General features: G+C 45.6%; 1 protein-coding gene across 2 annotated transcripts; it reads right to left on the bottom strand.

The window, feature by feature from the left end:
* Window positions 1–1,260: 1,260 nt before the first annotated feature.
* Window positions 1,261–17,581, bottom strand: LOC129459210 (binder of sperm protein homolog 2-like). Of its 2 annotated transcripts, XM_055235601.1 has the most exons (4): window positions 17,543–17,581; window positions 10,579–10,611; window positions 7,523–7,663; window positions 1,264–1,354 (listed from the first exon to the last, which is right to left on the bottom strand). In XM_055235601.1, the coding sequence occupies exons 1-4, from the start codon at window positions 17,550–17,552 to the stop codon at window positions 1,284–1,286; spliced, it is 255 nt and encodes an 84-aa protein (XP_055091576.1). In that variant the 5' UTR covers window positions 17,553–17,581; the 3' UTR covers window positions 1,264–1,283. The 2 variants fall into 2 exon arrangements, 1 of the variants encoding a protein (XP_055091576.1); XR_010115266.1 differs by lacking the exons at window positions 7,523–7,663; window positions 10,579–10,611; window positions 17,543–17,581 and adding an exon at window positions 4,859–4,923 and having other exon boundaries at window positions 1,261–1,354.
* Window positions 17,582–24,816: the final 7,235 nt, after the last annotated feature.

Raw genomic sequence — 24,816 nt, 5'->3', positions numbered from 1 at the left:
CCCGGCCGTATAATTCCATTTATATAAAATATTCAGAATCATCAACTTTATGGAGACAGAAAGTAGATTAGTTTTTGCCAGGGGCTGGGAGGGAGGAAGAATGGGTAGTGATTACTTAATGGGTACGGGGTGATGAGGTTTGGGAACTAGATAGAAGTGATGGTTGCATAACACTTTGTACTAAATGCTACTGAATTGTGCATTTAAAAATGGCTAAATACGGCCGGGCGCGGTGGCTCACGCCTGTAATCCCAGCACTTTGGGAGGCCGAGGTGGGTGGATCATGAGGTCATGAGATTGAGACCATCCTGGCTAACACGGTGAAACCTAGTCTCTACTAAAAATACAAAAAATTAGACGGGCGTGGTGGTGGGCGCCTGTAATCCTAGCTACTCCTGTAAACCCAGGAGGCGGAGCTTGCAGTGAGCCGAGATTGTGCCACTGGACGCCAGCCTGGGCGACAGAGCGAGACTCCGTCTCAAAAAAAAAAAAAGGTTAATTGCATCTTATGTGAACTTAAAATCAAAAAAAAATTTCAAATGCATATTCTACTTCATTTAAAAAAGTTTAAAATCGTCTGAGGGGAAGCTTGAAGTTTTCTGAGAATTTAGTTAACCTGCCGAAGATTATACTGTTAGCAATTTATCAGGATCTTGTTTTTAAATGGCAGGAAAGGTGATGAATTTGTTAATTACACTGACTTAATAATACCACATAGTAAACATACAGCAAAACATCACGTTATACCCCACAAATAGATGCAGTTACTATTTGTCATCAGGATCTTGATTTGAATGCAAGTTCTTCCCTACAAATGCCCTACTGGCTCCCCACCCCATCACCGTCAGTATTGTCTTAATCACCTTTGAGCTTTGGCTGCACCTTTTTTCTTCTTCTTTTTTTCTCTGAGATGGAGTCATGCTCTGTGGCCCAGGCTGGAGTGCACTGGCATGATCTCGGCTCATTGCAACCTCCGCCTCCCGGGTTCAAGCGGTTCTCCTGCCTCAGCCTCCTGAGTAGCTGGGATTACAGGCGCCCACCACCACGCCCAGCTAAATTTTGTACTTTTAGTAGAGACGGGGTTTCACCATGTTGGCCAGGCTGGTCTCGAACTCCTGACTTCAAGTGATCTGCCCACCTCAGCCTCCCAAAGTGTTGGGATTACAGGCATGAGCCACTGCGCCTGGCCATGGCTGTGCCTTTTTTCAATAAAAGGAGTAATCAACATGGAAAAGAGATCAAATCTTTATTGATCAGAATGGTCAGGATTGGAAAGGATAGAATTATATTTGGAGAGGAAGCTGATGAATATGTGACTTCTGTCTCTTCAAGAACACCAAGAGGTATCTAAGTACTGTGGAGGAAAAAGAAGCGTTAGAATGATGTCATAGTTTTTCACCCTGCAAAGATCCGTATCACAGTCTGTCTTTCACCCTGATAGACAATTGCTTTTCCTGCCTGATGGGAGATCTGGTCTATTCCCAAGAACTAAATAGCATGGGTAAATGGGTCAGGAGAAGGGCGGAGGAGCATGAAAGATCAGTGGCCTCAGAAGGGTATAAGTATTTCTCTTTGACTTTCAAATTAAATATACAATTACGGATTATTTTTATGACCACATTGCTAGTATTTGAAAAAAAATGTAGCAAATTGATTATTTTCAGCATTAAGAAAGTTGTTAAAAATGGACAGTCTCAGCTGGGCGTGGTGGCTCACGCCTGTAATCTCAGCACTTTGAGAGGCCGAGGCTGGTGGATCATCTGAGGTCAGGAGTTCAAGACCATCCTGGCCAACATGGTGAAACCCCATCTCTACTAAAAATATAAAATTAGCCAGGCGTGGTGGCACGCGCCTGTAATCCCAGCTACTTTGGAGGCTGAGGCAGGAGAATTGCTTGAATCCGGAAGGGGGAGGTTGCAGTGAGCCGAGATCATGCCATTGCACTGCAGCTGGGGCAACAAGAGTGAAACTCATCTCAAAACAAAAAAATAAAATAAATAAAAATAAAAAAACACAAAAACCCGAAATGCCCCACAGGAACCTTTGTCTCTGTGCCACTGATGTTATGAATAATGACTCCAAAGATGTTTCTGAATAAATGGCTCTGAGTTCTGACAAGTGCATCATGCTGTTGGGAAGGAATGAATACTGACTTTAACCACCACTGACCCTGGCTTCTGTGCGGGGCTTCATCCCTTAGAGGCTGATGGGCTAAGACATTCAGGCTTGCCATGTCCATTTCCATATACATAAAATGGCAGTTTTGATGGGGAGAGAGGTCATGAGTGAGACACTTATAATAGAGCTTATAGCAGGGGCTCATTGAATGGTGCCTATTCGTGAGTGGTCTTTGAATAACATCTCGTTAAGGCGATGGGATTTGACACCTGGGTTTGGACAGAGCCCAAGACTCTGAAGCCTGTTTCCTCATTGGCATATGGGCGTGATGATTCCTCTAGTCCCTTTCTGAGGTCATGGCGCAGGTTAAATGAGGTGCTGTGCAGGAATTACTCAGCGTGGTGGCCAGAGTTTATTGTGATCAATCAAATCCTCACTAAATAACACAGGGCATGAGGGTGCGTGGACTCTCCCATGTCTCCTGACTCTGCTTTTCTCCTTCTCTTGTGTTTTTCTTTTCTTTTCTTTTTTTTTTAGAAGGAGTCTCACTCTGTTGCCCAGGCTGGAGTGCAGTGGCGCAATCTTGGCTCACTGCAAGCTCTGCCTCCTGGGTTCACGCCATTCTCCTGCCTCAGCCTCCTGAGTAGCTGGGACTACAGGCGCCCGCCACCACGCCCGGCTAATTTTTTTTTGTATTGGTAGTAGAGACGGGGTGATTTTTTTGAGACAGAGTCTCACTCTGTCACCCAGGCTGGAGTGCAGTACCATCATGCCCACTCAGCTAATATTTATTTATTTAGAGACAGAGTCTTGCTCTCTTGTCCAGGCTGGAGTGCAACGGCACGATCTCGGCTCACTGCAACCTCCACCTCTGGAGTTCAAGCGATTCTCCTGTCTCAGCCTCCTGAGTAGCTGGGATTACAGGCGCCCACCACCACGCCTGGCTAATTTTTGTATTTTTAGTAGAGACGGGGTTTCACTGTGTTAGGCAGGATGGTCTCAATCTCCTGACCTCGTGATCCGCCCGCCTTGGCCTCCCAAAGTGCTGGGATTACAGGAATGAGCCGCTGCACCCAGCCCTTTTTTTTGTTTTTTAAATTTTTTTGTAGACATGGGGGTCTCACTATATTGCCCAGGCTGGTCTCCAACTTCTGGACTCAAGTGATCCTCTCACATTGGCCTCCCAAAGTGCTGGGATTGCTGGTGTGAACCCCCCGTGCCTGGCCTCTTTTCAATGGAAACTAAACTTATTTCTTCACCAGCCTGGGATCAAGGACTGATCATCCAAGCCAGAGGTCAGAGGTCTTTTTAGCAGGGTCCAGTGGCCAACTGTAACCCAACCCACTGTCAGTGTTTGTACAGCCCATGCCATGAGCTAATGATTTTCTCATTTTTAAATGGTTGGCCAAAAAAAAAAAAAAAAAGAACAGGCAACTAATACTTTTCCATACCTAAAAATTATATGAGATCCAAATCTCAGGATACATAAATAAAATATTATTGGACCAGGTACAGTGGCTCACACCTATAATCTCAGCAATTTGGAAGGCTGAGGTGGGAGGATCACTTGAACCCAGAAATTCAAGACCAGCCTGGGCAACACAGTGAGACCCCTGTCTCTAAAAATAAAAAAATTAGCCAAAGATGTTTCCATCTTTGTTGTAAATTTTTGTTGACGAACACAAGCTGTGTATGGCATGCGACTGTGGTCCCAGCTACTTGGGAGGCTGAGGTGGGAGGATTGCTTGAGCCTGGGAGGTTGAGGCTGCGGTGAGCTGTGATTGAACCACTACACTCCAGCCTGGGTAACTGAGTGAGTCCCTGTTTTTAAAAAAATATTGGAACACAGCCACATTTATTATTTTTCTTATTTTTCTTATTTTTTTTTTTTTCTGAGATGGAGTCTTGCTCTGTTGCCCATGCTGGAGTGTGGCGGCGCAATCTCGGCTCACTGCAACCTCTGCCTCCGGGGTTCAAGTGATTCCCCTGCCTCAGCCTCCTGAGTAGCTGTGACTACAGGTGCATGCCACCATACCCAGCTAATTTTTGCATTTTTGGTAGAGATGGGGTTTCACCATGTTGGCCAGGCTGGTCTTGAACACCTGACCTCAGGCAATCCTACTGCCTCAGCCTCCCAAAGCACTGCGATTACAGGCGTGAGCCACCACACCAGGCCTTTTCATTTATTTTTGTATTGCTTCTGGCTGCTTCTGTGCCGCAATGGCAGAGTTGAGTATTTGTGACAGAGACCACATGACCTGCTCAGCCTGAGGTATTTACTATTAGGCTCTTCACAGGAAATGTTTGGCAACTTTTGGTCTAAGCCATTACCAGTTAATCTAGGCTGCAAGTTCCCCACTCCCTCACTCCAGAGGATTCTCATTTTAAGAGATCTATACGGGGCCGGGCACGGTGGCTCATGCCTGTAATCCCAGCACTTTGGGAGGCCGAGGTGGGTGGATCACCTGAGGTCAGGAGTTCCAGACCAGCCTGACCAACATGGAGAAACCCCATCTGTACTAAAAATACAAAATTAGCCGGGCGTGGTGGTGCATGCCTATAATCCCAGCTACTCAGGAGGCTGTGGCATGAGAATCACTTGAACCCAGGAGGTGGATGTTGCGGTGAGCCAAGATTGCGCCATTGCACTCCAGCCTGGGCAACAAGAGCGAAACTCCGTCTCCAAAAAAAAAAAAAATTCTATAGGATCCCCCATTCCACCGTTCCCCAACCAGCTTACTTCTGAGGAGAACATTGCTTCCATTTCTTATCTTTATTGTAATTTTTTGTCAATGAACACCAACTCCGATTCAAAATATAGCCTTCCTTGGTGCAATTGTGAATGACTTTTTGTCTGAAGAAGAAGGGGAAGACACACTGAGGAGGATCTGCAGGGAACATGGGGGCAGAGGAAGAATTAGGAACATAAACAGTTTCTAAGAAATTGTTTAATTTTTAATTTATGTGGGTACCTAGTAGGCGTATATATTTATGGAGTATGTGGGATACTTTGATACAGACATACAATGCATAGTAATCACATCAGAGTGAATGGGGTATCCATCATCCCAAGCATTTGTCCTTTGTGTTACAGACAATCCAGTCACACTTTTAGTTATTTCAAAATGTATAAATTGTTATTGACTACAGTCACCCTACTGTGCCATCAAATACTAGATCTTATTTATTCTTTTATTTATTTATTTATTTATTTATTTATTTATTTATTTATTTATTTTTTGGAGATAGAGTTTCCCTCTTGTTGCCCAGGCTGGAGTGCAGTGGCACGATCTTGGCTCACCGCAACCTCTGCCTCCCACGTTCAAGTGATTCTCCTGCCTCAGCCTCCCGAGTAGCTGGGATTACAGGCGCCGCCACCATGCCCAGCTAATTTTTGTATTTTAGTAGAGATGGAGTTGCACTATGTTGGCTAGGCTGGTCTTGAACTCCTGACCTCAGGTGATCCACACACCTGGGCCTCCCAAAGTGCTGGGATTACAGGTGTGAGCCACCGAGCCCGGCCTATATCTTATTTATTCTTTCTAATTATTTATTTTACCCATTAGTCATTCTTCACTTCCCCACCCCATTCTGCCTTCCCAGCCTCTCATGACCGTCCTTCTACTCTCTGTCTCCATGAATTCAATTGTTTTAATTTTTAGCTCCCACAAATAAGTGAGAACATGAGAAGTTTCTTTCTGTGCCTGGCTTATTTAACTTGACAAAATGACCTCCAGCTCCATTCATGTTGTCTCAAATGACAGGATCTCATTCTTTTTTATGGCTGAATACTACTCCATTATGCATATGTACCACATTTTCTTTATCCTTTTGTGTGTTGACAGGCACTTGGGTTGCTTCTAAATCTTGGCTATTGAGAACAGTGCTGCAATAAATATGGGAGTGCAGATGTCTCTTTAACATTTGAGTTTCCTTTCTTTTGGGAATGTACCCAGGAGTGGGATTGCTGGATCATATTGAGGCTGTAGAACAGGGATTTAGGGTAACCAAGGGTTAAGGTATAAGTAAAAGAACAGCAGGTGCAGCCAGTTCTAGGCAAGATTAGGCAGCATCCAGGCCACATCCTCACTCCTATGATAACAAGACAGAAGTCTCCACTCCAGCCTCTGATTGACTGTGGGCCAGGTCTCCACTTCAGCCTCTGATTGGTCGTGGGCAAATCCCTTATAAGGTGTAACCAATTGGAGGCATCTAAAGGGGACCTAGGGGTGTTACCTAATTCTTCTAGCCTAATGAAAACCCTAGAGAACATTGTAATTGGTGTGCTTGAGCCTGTTGCTCAAGCCAGCTCCCACTCTGTGGAGTGTACTTTTGCTTCAATAAATCTGTGCTTTCATTACTCTGTTCTTTTGTTGCTTTGTCTTTTGTTTCTTCATTCTTTTGTTGCTTTGTGCGTTTTGTTCGATTCTTTGTTCAACACGCCAAGAACCTGGACAACTGACCATCAAGACCTTCCATCTGGTAACAGTATGGCAGCTCTGTTTTCAGTTTTTTGAGGAAACTCCAAACTGTTCTCCATAGTGGTTGTACTAACTCACATTTCCTGAGAGGCTTTGTTTGCTTGTTTGTTTGTTTGTTTGTTTGTTTTTGAAATGGAATCTTGCTCTGTCACCAGGCTGGAGTGCAGTGGCGCGATCTTGGCTCACTGTAACCTCCGAGTCCCGGGTTCAAGCCATTCTCCGGCCTCAGCCTCCCGAGTAGCTGTGACTACAGGCGCACACCACCATGCCCAGATAATTTTTGTATTTTTAGTAGAGACGGGGTTTCACTATGTTGGCCAGGATGGTCTTGATCTCTTGACCTTGTGATCCACTTGCCTCGGCCTCCCAAAATGCTGGGATTACAGGTATGAGCCACTGTGCCCGGCCTTCCTGAGAGTTTTAAGTGTAATCATTGATGAACTAACAGCACACCATGCTACTTTTTATGTTTTTTGAGACCGAGTCTCACTCTATCACCCAGGTTGGAGTGCAGTGGCGTGATCTCGGCTCACTGCAACCTCCTCCTCTTGGGTTCAAGAGATTCTCCTACCTCAGCCTCCCAAGTAGCTGGGATTACAGGTGTGCACCACCACACCTGGCTAATTTTTGTATTTTTAGTAGAGTTGGGGCTTTACCATGTTGGCCAGGCTGGCCTCGAACTCCTGACCTCAGGTGATCCATCCACCTCGGCCTCCCAAAGTGCTGGGATTACAGGTGTGAGCCACACTCGGCCAAACCATGGTTTTTTGACCACACTGAGCTATTTTCAAAGCAATTAAAATTTTATAAAAGAGTAAGGATTTGAACTCAAGTCTGTCTGACACCAAAACCCATGTAGCCAGCTGCTATTAAGTACTTCTTGGGTCCTGGGCATCTAGGACAGTCCAACCCAGGATACTTACCCAGCCCCGTGCAGTAGCGCCACCTGCCTTGGAATTCCTTGTCAAGAGAACACCAGTCAAAGTCACTGTGGGTGGAGATGCAGCTGTAGTGGGTGACATCACCATAGGTAAATGGGAAGACACAGGGTTCACGGGAGATCACTGGAAAAGAAAAGACACGCTGGGCCGGGCATGGCGGCTCACGCCTGTAATCCCAGCACTTTGGGAGGCTGAGGTGGGTGGATCACGAGGTCAGGAGTTCAAGACCAGCCTGGCCAAGATGGTGAAACCCCGTCTCTACTAAAAATACAAAAATTAGCTGGACGTGGTGGCAGGCACCTGTCATCCCAGCTACTCAGGAGGCTGAGGAAGATAATTCCTTGAACCCAGGAGGCAGAGGTTGCAGTGAGACGAGATCGTACTGCTGCACTCCAGCCTGGGCAATAGAGCAAGACTCTGTCTCAAAAAAAAAAAAAAAAAAAAAAAAAAAGACACGCTGAATGTAGGGCCAGCTTACAAAGTGATTTTTTTATTTTATTTTATTTTTATTTTTGAGACAGGATCTAGCTCTGTTGCCCAGGCTGGAGTGCAATGGTGCAATCATGGCTCACTGCAGCCTCAAACTCCTAGGCTCAAGTGATCCTCCTGCCTCAGGCTCCCAAGTAGCTGGGACTACAGGTGGGTACTACCACACCTGGCTAATATTTATATGTTTTGTAGAGACGGGGTTTTGCCATGTTGCCCAGGCTGGTCTCGAACTCCTGGACTCAGGGAATCCATCCATCTCGGCAAAGTGCTGGGATGATAGGCATGAGCCACTGCACCCGGCCGGACAAAGGGAATTGACTTTCAAATGTCCATCTCGATGATCTGCACCGTGCTTCTCATAGATCCCCCCATATCTGCATGTATTAGGTTGCAACAAAAGTAATTGCAGTTTTTGCCACTGAAAGTAATGACAGCGAGCTGGTCTCACTAACTGCCTTTCTTGTGTGTGGTGGAAGATACAAGTGAAGATCAAAGGAAGCCTAATTCAACCCAGGGCTGGAAGCAGGCTGGAGTTGCTGGCTTCCTTTTCATGGAAGTCCTCTAGCAACTACGCACCTGATTTCCCTAAGCCAAAACTCTGGAGTCTTTTTTTCTTTTTCTTTTTAGAGACAGGAGAGGAATGGAGATGTGGTAATCACGGGCACATGGAGAAGTCATGATGAGAAAGTGGACAAGCATTTTGTTCTAATCTTTTTTTTTTTTTTTTTTGAGACAGAGTCTCGCTGTTGCCCAGTGAGACGCTGTTGGTCTCGATCTCCTGACCTCGTGATCTGCCCACCTCGGACTCCCAAAGTGCTGGGATTACAGGCGTGAACCACCGCACCCGGCCTCTTTTTTTTTTTTTTTTTTTTTTCAATTTAAAGAGACAGGATCTCACTCTGTCCCTCAGGCTGGAGTGCAGTGGCACGATCACAGCTCACTGCTGCCTCAGACTCCTGGGATTAAGCGATCCTCCCGTTTCAGCCTCCTCAGTAGCCAGAATTACAGGTGTGTGCCACCACACCTGGCTAATTTTTTTACTTTTTGTAAAGGCAAGGTCTTGCTATGTTGCCCAGGTTGGTCTTGAACTCCTGGGCTCAAGTGTTCCTCCTGCTTCAATCTCCCAAAGTGCTGGGATTACAGGCACAAGCCACTGCACCCAGCTTATAAATTTACTAAAAATTGTTGAATGGTACACTTTAAAATGGATGAATTTTATGGAATGTAGATTGTACCTCGATAAGGCTGTTCAATTTATCAAACAAACAAGCAAACAATAAAAACTACCAATGCTTTTTTCAGAAGTTTAATTCATAGAAGTAGAGAGTAGAATGGTGGTTACTGGAGGCTGTCGGGATGGCTGGGGGCTAGGGAGATGTTAAGGCTGATAGAGTTTCAGTTAGATAGGAGGAATAAGTTTTAGAGATCTATTCCACAGCATGGTGACTGTTAAATTTCAAAATTGCTAAAGATTAGATTTTGTTTTATTATTTATTTGTTTTTAGCTGGAGTCTCGCTCTGTTGTCCAGGCTGGAGTGCAATGGCATGATCTCTGCTTACTGCAACCTCCGCCTCCCAGGTTCCAATGATTCTCCTGTCTGTCTCCCGAGTAGCTGGGATTACAGGTGCACTCCACTATGCCCGGCTAATTTTTGTATTTTTAGTAGAGACAGTTTCACCATGTTGGCCAGGCTGCTCTTGAACTCCTGACCTCAGGTGATCTGCCCACCTTGGCCTCCCAAAGTGCTGGGATTACAGGCGTGAGCCACCACGCCCGGCTGAAAAATTTGATTTTAAATGTTCTGACCATAAAAAAATAAGTATGTGAGGTGATGGATGTGTTACTCAACCTGATTTAACCATTCCTCAGTGTAAAAATACATCACAATATCCAATTCTACCCCACAAATATATACGATTATTATTTGTTAATTAAAAATAAAATAAAATAATGAACAAACAAAAAGCTGCTGCACAAATGCTGATGTTAGTTGCAATGGAGAAGACAGCAGTTTTTGGAGGGGAAAGGGAGGAAATCTTGGATAGCGAAGTGAACTGGATCTTGAAACATGATTTGGCTGCTGTGACCACGGAGAGCCTTTTTTTTTTTTTTTTTTTTTTTTTTTGAGACAGGATCTCACTCTGTTGCCCTGGCTGGAGTGCAGAGGCGTGATCACGGCTCACTGCAGCCTCAACTCCTGGGCTCAAGTGATCCTCCCACCTCAGCCTCATGAGTAGCTGGGATTACAGTTTCTCACCACAACACCTCGGCAATTTTTGTGTTTTTAGTAGAAATAGGGTCTTGCTATGTTGCCCAGGCTGGTCTTGAACTCTCGGGCTCAAGTGATTCTCCCGCCTTGGTCTCTCAAAGTACTGGAATTACAGGCATGAGTCCCCATACCTGGCAATGGAGAGCCTTTCATGCCACAAGAACAGCAGAGGAAAGGGTGAGATGGCGAGAAAGTGCAAGGGACTTTAGGAATATAATATTGCTTAAGGGGTGGGGCTAGCATGTGAGACGCTAACAAATTAAGAGATGGTCTCCTTACCTTGAGTCGGAGGCTGCAAATGCGCAATCAGTTCTGAAAGAGTAAAAAAAGGATAACATTTAGATCACCTCCTAAGTTACTCTATTCCCAGAGTAATGGCTGTGAAAAGTACCTCAACATTCACGCAGCCAACTGTTCTGTTATAAAACGCCTACAATATCATACCCATGAACACTTCTAATTTGGAGATTGTGCGTCTACTCACAAAAGCCCATTTATTTATTTTATTTTATTTTTTTATTTTTTTGAGATGGATCTCGGCTCACTGCAACCTCCGCCTCCTGGGTTCCAGTGATTCTTGTGCCTCAGCCTCCCGAGTAGCTGGGATTATGGGTGCTGACCATCAAACCCAGCTAATATTTGTATTTTTAGTAAAGATGGGGTTTCACCATCTTGGCCAGGCTGGTCTCGAACTCCTGACCTCAAGTGATCCTCCTGCCTCGGCCTCCCAAAGTGCTGGGATTACAGGCGTGAGCCACTGCACCCGGCCTGAAAGCCCATTTATTCAGACAAGGAACTCTGAGCATTCCAAAGGCTTTCTTTTCATTTTAAAAACATTTGCTTATTTATTTAATTTATTGAGAGGGACAGAGTCTCGCTCGGTTGCCCAAGCTGGAGTGCAGTGGTACAATGATGGTTCACTGCAGCTCCGACCCCCTGGGCTCAAACCATTGTCCCCTCTGGGACGGACAGGCATGCACCACCATGCACAGCTAATTTTTGTATTTTTATTTGGTAGATACGGGGTTTTGCTACATTGCCCAGGCTGATCTTGATCTCTTGGGCTCAAGAGATCTGCCCTCTGCAGCCTCCTGAGTAGCTCCAACTACAGGCACATGCCCTCACGTCTGGCGGCTCCAAAGGCTTTTCTAGGGTTAGGTGACAGTAAACTCACTCTATCAATGTTACTCAGCGTCCACCTATTTGTTGAAATTCTGCAATTCTCCAGGTCAGAGAGAATCTCTAGCTTTCACCCCCATGTCCACGTTTCAGGAAAACAACGTGTCGGTTCACTGCATTTTGCCAGAAGCCTCAGTGGGGTTTTTTTTTTTTTTCTCCTAGAAAATTGTGCTCTTTTATCATCCTTGAGACTATTTTAGGGCGTTTTAAGTGTCTGTTGTACCAACACCTCCCACAGAGCCTCTGTCTAATAACAGTGACTCAGGCTGACTTGGCCATCACCACGTTCCAGTTGCCGCCTTCATTTCGTCTTCACAGCAGCCTCAGGAGGGAGAGATGCGAATTTATAACTCCCTTCCCTCCCAGCCCCACCTCCCAAGTTTGACAGATACAAAGACGTGCTATAAAGGGAGAACTTGCCAGAAAGTCTATGGTTGGCTTGTGGGAATTAGGCATAATCTCAAGAAGTCTGACTTCACAGACTGTTCAGCACAGTTGTGCTTTGTCAGGGCACACTGCAGGCATTCAGTAGATGTTGATCTGACCTCGGAAGTGCCAGTATTCTGTGCAAGGGAATAAACTTCCCTTCCCCCTCCCCTCTCCTCCCCTCCCCCTCCCCTCCTCCCTTCCTCCCCTCCCCCTCTCCCCCTTCCCCTTCCTGTCCCTCTCCCCCTCCCCTCTCCCTCCCCCTTCCTTCCCTCCCCCTCCCACTTCCTCCCCTCCCCCTTCCTCCCCTCCCTCTCTCCCCCTCCCCCTTCCTGTCCCTCTCCCCTCCCCTCCCCCTCCCCTCCTCCCTCCCCCTCCACTCCTCCCCCTCCCATCTCCTGTCCCCCTCTCCCCTTCCCCCTTACCCCTCCCCCACTCCCCTTCCACCTTCCCTCCTCCCCCACTCCCCTCTTCCCTCCTTCCCCCTCTCCCCCCTCCCCTTCTCCCCTTCTCCTCTCCTCTCCTCTCCTCTCCTCTCCTCTCCTCTCCTCTCCTCTCCTTTCCTTTTTTACTGCTCCTTATGGAGCAGGGCTAACTCATAGGCAGGGTGCCCAGAGTCAGCCTACTTTCTTTATTTTTATTTTATTTTTGAGATGGGAGTCTTGCTGTCACCCAGGCTGGAGTGCATTGGCATGATCTTGGCTCACTGCAACCTCTGTCTCCTGGGTTCAAGTGATTCTCATTCCTCAGCCTCCCAAGTAGCTGGGATTACAGGCGCCCAACACCACGTCTGGCTAATTTTGCATTTTTAGTAGAGATGGCGTTTCGCCATGTTGCCAGGCTGGTCTCGAACTCCTGGCCTCAAGTGATCTGCCCACCTCGGCCTCCCAAAGTGCTGTGCCTGGCTGACTTTCTTTGTCTTTGATAAAAAGATGCTGATTTCTTTATCTTTGATAAAAAGATGCTAATTCATAGGTAGTTGGTATTGTTATATTATATATATATGTATATATGTGGGTATATATGTGTGTGTACGTGTGTGTATATATATATATATTTTTTTAGACACAGTCTCTCTCTGTCACCCAGGCTGGAGAATGCAGTGATGCAACCATGGCTTATCGCAGCCTTGACCTCCTGGGCTCAAGTGATCCTCTCCCCTCAGCCTCCTGAGTAGCTAGGACTACAGTTGTGGGCCACCACACCCGGCTAATTTTTGTATTTTTTTGTAGAGATGGGGTTTCATCATGTTGCCCAGACTGGTCTTAAACTCCTGGGCTCAAGTGATCCTCCCACCTTGGCCTCCCCAAATGTTGGAATTACAGGCGTGCACCCCACAACACCTGGCCAATAATGCATATTTTCATCTTTAATTTATTTTAATTTATTTTTTTTTGTAGAGACAGGGGTCTTGCTATGTTGGCCAGGCTGGTCTTGAATTCCCATCCTCAAGCAGTCCTCCTTCCTTGGCCTCCCAAAGTGTATAATGATATATATTTTTAATATACGTGTATGATCATGATCTACCATTGTGCACAGAAGTGGAGGCTTGGAGAGGGAAATTGCTTGTTCAAAGCCACAGAACTAAGAAGTAGCTCAGGTATAACAGAGTCTCTGCAACAGCCTTGCCTCATGGGGACATTGTCACAAACCTGAACCTCCTCCGAGTGCAGCTGGTGAGTGACTGTCATTTTAGGTTAAAACCACCGGTGCTAATATTTTGTATTAAACACCAGGATCCGAGGTGGTACTGGGTGACTTTTCTACTTTGTCCAGCCACGGAGCTCTGGGCTCTGCCGACATGACAGCTAATCTTTATAATCTTTCACCCTTATTGTCTTTAATCTCTATAATCTTCTAGTTTGACAGACGAAAGAGCAGAGAAATACTTTTATGTGTGTTTCGTCCACATAGCCAAAAGCAGGTGCAGCCTGGACTCAGGTTCAGCCCTGTCTGATTTCAGAGCCTGGGCTACTTCTTTCAGACTGTGGTGCCCCTGGAAGTAGTCCTTTGCCATTCCATCTACGAATATTGTTGAACACAATGAGTCCTTAGAGTCGTTGTGATTTAAGCCTCATGTTCCATCGTGTCTCTGGACAAACATGAGCATTTTTTTTTTTTTTTTTTGAGATGGAGCCTCGCTCTGTTGCTCAGGCTGGAGTGCAGTGGTGTCATGTCGGCTCACTGCAACTTCCGTCTCCCAGGTTCAAGCAATTCTCCTGCCTCAGCCTCCCGAGTAGCTGGGATGACAGGCGCCTACCACCACACCCGGCTAATTTTTGTATTTTTAGTCGAGACGGGGTTGCACCATGTTGGCCAGGCTGGTCTCAAACTCCTGACCTCAGGTGATCCGCCCGCCTCGGCCTCCCAAAGTGCTGGGATTACAGGTGTGAGCCATCGCACCCAGCCAGCGTGAGTATTTTTACCACTTAATCTTCCTTCTTTTCCAACTGATCAAATGATGGAGAGACACCACCACCACCACCACTGCCACCGCCAACAACAACAACATTGAGAATTACTTTCATGTGTGCGAGAACGTAGCCATGTGCCTGCCGTGTTCTAGGAAGGAGAAAATAGAAGGCAGTCCCTGACATCCGAAAGCTGACATGGCACTCAGAGCTGGCCAGCTTATTCTCCTATCGGACATCATCTCCCAGAATAATAATCTCTACCTTGCTCTGAGATCTTCGTACCATGAGATAAAGGAAGATCACTTCCGAAGTTTATGGAAGCACAGGCAAAAACCAGGTCTCTGTGCAACTTACACAAAACCCAACACCTCCTCCGTCATGGCTAAAGTGACTGCTACTTCTTCACTGATTAAATGTTCTTGTTCTAGTCTGTCTTCCCTATAGACAAGATTTATTGAGAGACCCATTCATAGAATGTCCCTCCTTCACCGTCTTTCTGACAGCATCCAATCTTTTTCTTTTGGATGGAGCCTCTCTCTGTCACCCAGGCTGGAGTACAATGGTGTGATCTTGGCTCACTGCAACTTCTGCCTCCCAGGTTCAAGCGATTCTCCTGCCTCAGCCTCCCAAGCAGCTGGGATTATAGGCGTGCACCACCGTGCCTGGCTAATTTTTGTATTTTTAGTAGAAATGGGGTTTTGCCACGTTGGCCAGGCTGGTCTCCAACTCCTGACCTCAGGTGATCTGCCTGCCTCGGCCTCCCAAAGTGCTGGGATGACAAGCGTGATCCACCACCCCCGGCCAGCATCCGATCTTGAGTGAATCTCTGCTTTCTTAAGCCTCCCATCCCAAATCACCCAACCAAACCCCACACGAGAGAACAGGTTCTTTCTCACACCCTGTTACTTACAACCCCTCCTGGTGCACGTTCTCCCTGGCTGCAATGAGTGATAGATCAGTGTCAGCTCCAGCGTGCTCCTGGTGGAGGCTGGCTACAGAGCATTGGCAGTTCTTTCCTACTTTAATCCTTAAACTACCATGAGAAACAAAGGTCACATGTTTTTGCTATTAGTAGATTTGATTTCTGGAGAAGTGATTCAAACGGTTGGAATTTCAAGTGAATTATGCAAGGGAGAACATCAAAGTTCTCTGAGCCATGTCTGACCTCAGTCACACTGTCATCTTCCCTGCTGGTTACTGATGTAATTCTTGTGAAATCTTGACAGATTTTTTGAATGGCCAAACAAGCATTTACTCCTTTTTTTTTTTTAAGCACAAAAGATAACTTAGTGTATATACTGTTTATTTTGTAAATTACTTTAACAACAGACCTTGAAGAACCTCCCAAAACAATACATCAAAAGCTTTCTTTCACCCTCCCCTCCCCTCCCCTCCCCTCCCCTCCCCTCCCCTGCCCTTCCCTCCCCTTCCCTTCCCTCTCTTTCTTTCTTTCAAGAGTCTTACCCTGTGGCCCAGACTGAAGTGCAGTGGTACAATCTCGGCTCACTGCAGCCTCTACCTCCCGGGTTCAAGCGATTGTCGTGCCTCAGCCTTCCGTGTAGCTGGGATTACAGGCACGCACCACCATTCTCAGCTAATTTTTGTGTTTTTAGTAGAGACAGGGTTGCACTATGTTGGCCAGGCTGGTGTCGATCTCCTGACCTCAGGTGATCTACCTGCCTCGGCCTCCCAAAGTGCTGGGATTACAGGAGTGAGCCACCACGCCCGGCCCAGCTATTTCTTTCTTAAAGATTATTATTACTATTACGTAGATGAGACGGCCGAGGCTTAGAGAGAGGCACGATCACCCATGATCTCCCAACTAACAAGAGAAAGAACAGGGGTGGAACCTGGAACTCCCCAAGTCCTCCTTTCTGCACAGAACACTGTGCTGTGTTCAAAACAGATCGTGGACAATGAACAGAATCTGTTTCCTGCCTGTCTCAACCCCTGCTCTGGCCCCTGCTCCTCCCGTCGCTCACCCACCTTGCTGCCTCACCTGTGTTCAGCCCACACATGCAGCCAGCCAGCAACACCCATCCCACCAGGTTCTGCATCACCTCCAACTGCTGCAGGTGTCATGCACCTTAGCCAGCGTCACCTGATTTTATACTCTCCCATTTCTGCCCCTCCTACTCCAGCTGCTCTCACCGACGTACTTGACAGCATTTCTCCCCTGCTCTCAATCTCAAGGTGCTCAGAAAAACTAGGAGCATCCACCTTGGAATGTCGTTTTTTTTGAGACCAAAGTCTCACCCTGTCACCCAGGCTGGAGTGCCATGGCGTGATCTCGGCTCACTGCAACCTCCATCTCCAGGGTTCAAGTGATTCTCCTGCCCCAGCCTCCCGAGTAGCTGGGACTACAGGCACCCACCACCATGCCTGGCTAATTTTTGTATTTTTAGTAGAGAGAGGGTTTCGCCATGCTGGCCAGGCTGGTCTCAAATTCCCGACCTCAAGTGATCTGCCCACTCGGCCTCCCAAAGTGGTGGGATTACAGGCTTGAGCCACCATGCCCAGACTTTGGCCGATTTAATTTTAATTTTTTTTTAGTAGAGACAAGATCTCACTATGTTGCTCAGGCTGGTCTTGAACTCCTGGCCTTAAGCAATCCTCCTGTCTCACCCTCCCAAAATGCTGGGATTACAGGCATGAGCCACTGCATCTGGCTGACAATGCATCTTTGACTTTGATTTCCTTCTTCCCTTCCCTTCCCTTCCCTTCCCTTCCCTTCCCTTCCCTTCCCTTCCCTTCCCTTCCCTTCCCTCCCCTCCCCTCCCCTCCCCTCCCTCTCCTCCCCTCCCCTCCCTCTCCTCCCCTCCCCTTTCTTTCTCTTTCTTTTTTCGTGAACACTCTTTTAACGCTCTTAATTCTAGTAGTAACTTCTCTCGAAGACAATGGGCAGTGATATTCCTGAATATTTGTGAGGTTATAGAGGCTATGATAAATCCATACAGAGCTGGTGAGGAATATTCTGGAGATTCACCCCCTACCACAAATTAAAGGCATGTTTAGGACACTGAGCCGGAGCCAGAACACCTTACCCTCTGGAAGGGCTGACGTCAACACCAGAGAGAACTCATTATTCTTTTCCTGCTCAAGGGAAGAGTCACTATACCCCAAGGCATTGGACCAACTGTGATAAAATATTTTTTCAGAACCAAAGTTGGTATCTAGCCAACGGTATGGGGTGGGTAGGTGCGGGGACGGAAGAAAAATCTTACCCGAGGTCATGAAGTGTCAGGATGGTACCTGGATTCTAGAGCTTCCCTAGGATTGCGGCTCATCACAGGCACACAGAAATTCCCGATGATTCTAAGAGACAGGACATCATTCAGGGACTCCACTGTTATCTTCCTCAAACATGAAGAGGGATGGCATTGGGTTTGGATTCAGAACGTCTACCTGCAATGCTGGCTTTAGGACCAGTGGAAAATAGAGGAGCATTCACATCAGATGGAGTCACGTTCAAATCCCGGATTTTCCACTTATTAGTTGAGGATGTTAACTAAATGCCTTGACCTCGGTCTGCGACAGGGGTTGTTGAATGTCGTGTTTCACAGACGCATGGCACAAGACCAGTGGCAGGCATTCAAGCTTCACGAGTATTTGTTGCTTTTAAGAGTTGAATAAGGCCGGGTGAAGGCCGGGCGCGGTGGCTCACGCTTGTAATCCCAGCACTTTGGGAGGCCGAGGTGGGCGGATCACAAGGTCAGGAGATCGAGACCACGGTGAAACCCCGTCTCTACTAAAAATACAAAAAAATTAGCCGGGCGTGGTGGCGGGCGCCTGTAGTCCCAGCTACTCGGAGAGGCTGAGGCAGGAGAATGGCGTGAACCTGGGAGGCGGAGCTTGCAGTGAGCCGAGATCGCGCCACTGCACTCCAGCCTGGGTGACAGAGCGAGACTCCGTCTCAAAAAAAAAAAAGAGTTGAATAAGGCTGGGTGGCTCACGCCTGTAATCCCAGCACTTTGGGAGGCCGAGGCGGGCGGATCACCTGAGGTCAGAAGTTCGAGACCAGCCTGGCCAACAAGGTGAAACCCCGCCTCTACAAAAATACAAAAATTAGCTAGGTGTGGTGGCGGGAGCCTGTAATTCCAGCTACTTGGGAGGGTGAGGGGGAAGAATTGCTTGAACCGGGAGGTGGAGGTTGCAGTGAGCCAAGATTGTGCCATTGCACTCCAGCCTGGGCAACAAAGCGAGACTCTGTCTTGAGGAAAAAAAAAAAAGAGTTGAATAATTGTAGTAAAGACACACAGATCTTCCTGAACCCTGTGCATCTGCAAGGGCTGCCATAAAATGCCACAGGCTGGGGGTGTTTTCTCATAGTTCTGAAGGCTGGAAGTCCATGGTCAAGGTGCTGGCAAACTCCGTTTTGGGTGAGGACTCTCTCCCTGGCTTCTGCCTTTCCACTGTGTTCTTATGAGACATTTTCTCTGTGTGCATGGAGAGAGGAGGGCAAGAGAAAAAGAGTATCTGTAATCCCAGACACTCGGGAGGCTGAGACAGGAGAACGGACTGAACCCAGGAGACGGAGGCTGCAGTGAGCCGAGATCGTGCCACTGCATTCCAGCCTGGGAAACAGAGCGAGACTCCATCTCAAAAAAATTAATTTTAAATTTATATATATATTTTTTAATAGAGACAAGGTCTGACTATGTTGCTCAGGCTGGTCTTGAACTACTGGGCTTAAACAATCCTCCTGCCTCGGCCTCCCAAAGTGCTGGTATTACAGGAGTAATTACAGGGGCGAGAGAGAGAGATCTAATATCTCTGTCTCTTCTTATAAGGACACCATCCCTACGGGATTAAGGCCTCGCCTTTGTGATCTCACTTAACCTTTTCCTTCCTTCCTTCCTTCCTTCCTTCCTTCCTTCCTTCCTTCCTTCCTCCCTCCCCTCCCAGAGCATTGGCAGTTACTCTCTTTCTTTTCTTTTCTTTTCTTTTCTTTTCTTTTCTTTCTTTCTTTCTTTCTCTTTCTTTCTTTTCTTTTCTTTCTTTCTTCCTTTCTTTCTTACTTTCTTTCTTTCTTTCTTTCCTTTTCCTTCCTTTCTTTCTTTCTTTCTTTCTTTCTTTCTTTCTTTCCTTCCTTCCTTCCTTCCTTCCTTCCTTCCTTTCTTCTTTCTTTCTTTCTTTCTTTCTTTCTTTCTTTCTTTCTTTCTCTTTCTTTCTTCTTTCTTTCTTTCTTTCTTTCTCTCTCTCTCTCTCTCTCTCTTTCTTTCTTTCTTTCTTTCTTTCTTTCTTTCTTTCCTTCTCTCTCTCTTTCTTTCTTTCTTTCTTTCTCTCTCTCTTTCTTTCTTTCTTTCTTTCTCTCTTTCTTTCTTTCTTTCCTTCTCGGCCTCCCAAGTAGCTGGGATTACAGGCATGTGCCATCACGCCCAGCTAATTTTTGTATTTTTAGTAGAGACGGGTTTTCACCGTGTTGACCAGGCTGGTCTCAAACTCCTGACCTTGGGTGATCCGCCTGCCTCGGCCTCTCAAAGTGCTGGGATTACAGGCGTGAGCCACTGCATCTGGCCAAGAAAGGGCATTTAAGAAAGGCACCAAAACAACAAAGATAAGGCAATAAGAAAAAGACCAGAGTCACAGACACTGTGGTCGCAGTGGAAGACTGCATACATAATGCGTGTTCCTGAGAAAGAAGATCAAACAAAGGAAGAAACATAATATTTGAAACTGTAATCAAAGAAAACTTTCCAAAAGTAAAAGAAGACTGAATCTATGTCTTAAAAGAACCCATGAATTGCTTTGAAAATTTTACCTGGTAATTACAACTTCTAGACATAGAACTAATGTAATTATTAGACTTCAAAAGTAAAGAAAAAAGTCTTCAGGGCCTCAAAACAAAAATAAAGCATACTTTAAAGGAACAAGAAAATCAGGCTGGCCTCAAACTCCTCAAAAGCAAGCAACAATAATGTAGCCGTTTGAAGAAACTAAACTGTAAACAAATATTGATCGAGCCATTATACGACGTATACGTGCATCAGAAATCAGGTTGCACTCCATAAACACATACAATTTTAAGTTGCCAATTAAAAAATAAAGGCTAGGAGAAAGTATACGAGATACATAAAAACGAAGAAAGCAGGGCTGGCAATTTTGGCATCAAAGTTGAATTCAAGCCAAAAAGCATTAAGCACGACAAAGATGGTCACTCTCCAATGTCAGGAGTTGCTGTTCACAATGAAGGTATGAGCTATATGCATCTCTGCATCAAATTATCAAATTACAGAGTGATTTTTGTTTTTTGAAATGGAGTTCTGCTCTTGTTGCCCAGGCTGGAGTGCAATGGCATGATCTCGGCTCACTGCAACCTCCACCTCCTGGATTCAAGCGATTCTCCTGCCTCGGCCTCCTGAGTAGCTGGGATTACAGGCATGCACCAACACACCCGGCTCATTTTGGACTTTTAGTAGAGACAGGGTTTCTCCATATTGATCAGGCTGGTCTTGAACACCCGACCTCAGGTGATCCGCCCACCTTGGCCTCCCAAAGTGCTGGGATTACAGGCGAGATCCACCATGCCCGGCCCAGAGTGGTCATTTTTGTAAAGCAAAAACTACAGAGGATGTAAGGAGACACAGAAACATTCCGACAATGGGAGATTTTAACACAACACTCTCAGTACAAGACATATCAAATTGGACCCCAAATAGATAAGAATTAGGATACCTAATGGGTGTAAGACAGGATTTATGGGTCTAGGCCAGGCGTGGTGGCTCACACCTGTAATCCCAGCACTTTGGGAGGCCGAGATGGGCGGATCACCTGAGGCCAGAAGTTCAAGACCAGCCTGGCCAACATGGTGAAACTCTGTCTCTACTAAAAATACAAAAATTAGCCAGACATGATGGTGAGTGCCTGTAATCCCAGCTACTCGGGAGGCTGAGGCGGGAGAATCGCTTGAATCCGGGAAGTGGAAGTTGCAGTGAGTCGAGATGGCACCATTGCACTCCAGCCTGTGCAACACAGCGAGACTCAGTCTCAAAAAAAAAAAAAAAAAAGGAAAACAGATTTATGGATATACATTAAGCACTATATTCTGATCAACAGAGTAGTCACTATCTTTTCAAGAGCATATGGGACATTTACATACACACATGTACACACATCATCTATTTGTTTAAAAAAAAGCCTCAGTAAAAATCTATAAAATAGAATTATTGAAAAATTGCAAGTAACTCTAATCACAATTCAATAAGGCTAGAAAGTAATAAAAAAATTAAAAGGGTCTCCACCCAGAAATTTAAAGATATTCTATTAGACAAGTCTTGGCTGAAAGGGGAATTACAAACTGAAATTACAGAATTTCTAAATTTTGCAGTAGAAATCAGAATATGTGGGTAAATGCAAAGCTGTGGTCAAAAGAAAATATAGGGTTTTAAACATTTCTATCAATAAAGATGAAAGGATGAAAATCACTGAATTAAATGCCTTCATAATGCCAGAGAGAGAATAACAAGGTAAATAAAAAAAAAGAAAGCGAAAGAAAGGAAATAATACACTGTGTGTGTGCATGGGGACCCACTGCCACCTTGTCAGCATGTGTGCGTGTGGGAATTCCCGTTACCCTGTTGGTGTTCACTTCCCTGCAGCCCCTCCCAGCACAGCACACTCTCCCTGGCCCTTCCACTGTCCTTCCATAATGTTTTTGCCCACAGCCCCCACTGGGGTGTTGTTTGCCCATGGATTTGGAACACTTCAGTCCCTCCAGTGCGGCAGGTGCTTGACCTTGAGTGCCAGAGGACAAAGCTGTGGGCCTGGTCCCAGACCCCCAGGGTTAAAGCACACAGCCCAGGAGCACGGAGCTAAACCTTGACCCCCTTAAAGCATCGAGAAGTCAAGCCAATAGACTATATCCAACTCACATCACAGTCAAACCCTGAAGGGCGTCAAAGATATAAAAGCGAAAAGCCCCATCCAAAGGACAGCAACTTCAAAGATTAAAGAAACGCCAGCCCATTAGACAAGAGAGAATCAGTGCATGAATTCTGGCAACTCTAAGGGACAGTGTGTCTTCTTCCCTTTAATGACTACACTAGCTCCCCAGCAATGGTTCTTAACCAGATCCAAATGGCTGAAATGACAGACATAGAATTCAGAACCTGGATGGCAAAGAAGCTCAATGAGATACAGGAGAAGGTTGAAACCCAATCCAAGAAAAGCAGTAAAATGATCCAAGAGTTGAAAGTTGTTGAAAGATGACATGACCGTTTTAAGAAAGAACCAAAGTGAACTTTTGGAAGTGAACAACTCACTACAGGAATTTTGTAGCACAATTGGAAGTATTAGCAGCAGGATAGAGCAGGCCGAGGAAGGAATCTCAGAGCTCAAGGACCACTCCTGTGAATCAACACAGGCCAATAAAAATAAAGAGAAAATAATTTTTAAAAATGAGCAAAACCTCTCAGAAATATGAGATTATGGAAAGAGACTGAACCCGTGACTCATTGTCATTCCTGAAAGAGACGGAGAGAGAACAAGTAATTTAGAAAACGTATTTGAGGATATTGTCCACAAAACTTTCCCCAGCCTTGCCAGAGAGGTCAACATGCAAATTCAGGAAATTCAGAGAAGGCCAGGGAGTCACTATGCAAGATAACCATCCCCAAGCCACACAGTCATCAGATTCCCCAAGGTCAAAACGAAAGAAAAAATCTTAAAGGCAGCTAGAGAGAAAGGGCAGGTCCTATACAAAGAAGACTCCATCAGTCCAACAGCAGACCTTTCTGCAGAAACTTCACCTGCCAGAAGAGATTGGGGGCCCATATACAGCATCCTTAAAGAAAAAAAAGTGCAACTGAGCGTGTCATTCTCAGCCAAACTAAGCTTCATAAGTGAAGGAGAAATAAAAACCTTTTCGGACTAGCTGGGATTATAGGTGCCTGCCACCATGCCCAGCTAATTTTTGTATTTTTATTTTTATTTTTTTTGAGACGGAGTCTCGCTCTGTCGCCCAGGCTGGTGTGCAGTGGCGCGATCTCGGCTCACTGCAACCTCTGCCTTCCGGGTTCATGCCATTCTCCTGCCTCAGCCTTCTGAGTAGCTGAGACTACAGGCGCCTGCCACCATGCCTGGCTAATATTTTATATTTTTTAGTAGAGACGGGGTTTCACCGTGTTAGCCAGGATGGTCTCCATCTCCTGACCTCGTGATCCGCCCGCCTCGGCCTCCCAAAGTGCTGGGATTACAGGCGTGAGCCACCGTGCCCAGCCTTTTGTATTTTTTTTTTTTTTTTTAAGTAGAGATGGGGTTTCATCATGTTGGCCAGGCTGATCTTGAACTCCTGACCTCAGGTGATCCACCCACCTTGGCCTCCCAAAGTGCTGGGATTACAGGCATGAGCCACTGCCACAGCCTCATGTAGCAACATTAACCTTGACTGTAAATAGGCTCAACACCCCACTTAAAAGGCACAGAGTGGCAAGTTGCGTAAAGAAGCAAGACTCATCAGTCTCCTGTCTTCAAGAGACCTATCTCACATGCAATGACATCCATAGTCTCAAAGTAAAGGAATGGAGAAAGCTTTATCAAGCAAATGGAAAGCAAAAAAGAGCAGATGTTGTGATTATTATTTCAGACAAAATAGACTGCAAAGCAAAAATAATCAAAAAGGACGAAGAAGAGCATTATGTAATGATAAAGGTTCAATTCAATAAGAAGATTTAACTATTCTAAATATATAAGCCCCAACACAGGAGCATCCAGATTCATAAAAGAAGTCCTTAGAGACCGATGAAGAGACTTAGATAACCACACAATAGTAGGAGACAGATTTCCACACCTGACTAACAGTGTGAGACAGATCATCGAGGCAGAAAACTAATAGAGATAGTCAGGACATAAACTTGACACTTGACCAAATAGACGAACAGACATCTACAGAATACTCCACAGGACAACAACAGAACATACATTCTTCTCATCTGCACAGGATATATAATCTAAGATTGGTCACCCGCTCAGCCATAAAGCAAATCTTAACAAATAGAGAACAAACAACAACAAAAAAAAACAAACAAACAAAAAAACTGAAATCATACCAACCACACTTTTGGACCATAGTGCAATAAAAATAGAAATTAATACAAGAAGATCTGTCAAAGCCACGCAATTCCATGGAAATTAAACAACCTGCTTCTGAATGACTTTTGAGTAAAGACTGAAATTAAGGCAGAAATCAAAAAACTATTTGAAACTAATGAAAACAAAGACACAACATCCCAGAATCTCTGGGACATAGCTAGAACAGTGCTCAAAGGAAGTTTATAGTGCTAAATGGCTACATTAAGAAGTTAGAAAGAGCTCAAATTAACAGCCTAACATCACACCTAGAGGAACTAGAAAAACAACAGCAAATCAACCCCAAAGCTAGCAGAAGAAAAAAAAGAAAACAAAATCAGAGCTGAGCTGAATGAAATTGAGATGTAAAAAACCATACAAAAGATCAATGAAACCCAAAGTTGATTTTAAAAAAAATTTATTTATTTACTTA

The sequence above is a fragment of the Symphalangus syndactylus genome, chromosome 13, assembly GCF_028878055.3.
Source record: "Symphalangus syndactylus isolate Jambi chromosome 13, NHGRI_mSymSyn1-v2.1_pri, whole genome shotgun sequence".
Lineage (NCBI taxonomy): Eukaryota > Metazoa > Chordata > Mammalia > Primates > Hylobatidae > Symphalangus > Symphalangus syndactylus.
The sequence above is the reverse complement of the archived record's forward strand: the minus strand, read 5'-3'. Positions and strand labels throughout refer to the sequence as shown.

Bases quoted from the DNA above. Each gene is read 5' to 3' on its own strand.
- LOC129459210 (XM_055235601.1), bottom strand. The intron at 7,664-10,578 runs GTAAGGAGACCA...TTTCTTTTCCAG, and splicing joins TTTGCAGCCTCCGACTCAAG to TGATCTCCCGTGAACCCTGT. The intron at 1,355-7,522 runs GTAAGTATCCTG...TTTCCTCCACAG, and splicing joins GCGCTACTGCACGGGGCTGG to TACTTAGATACCTCTTGGTG.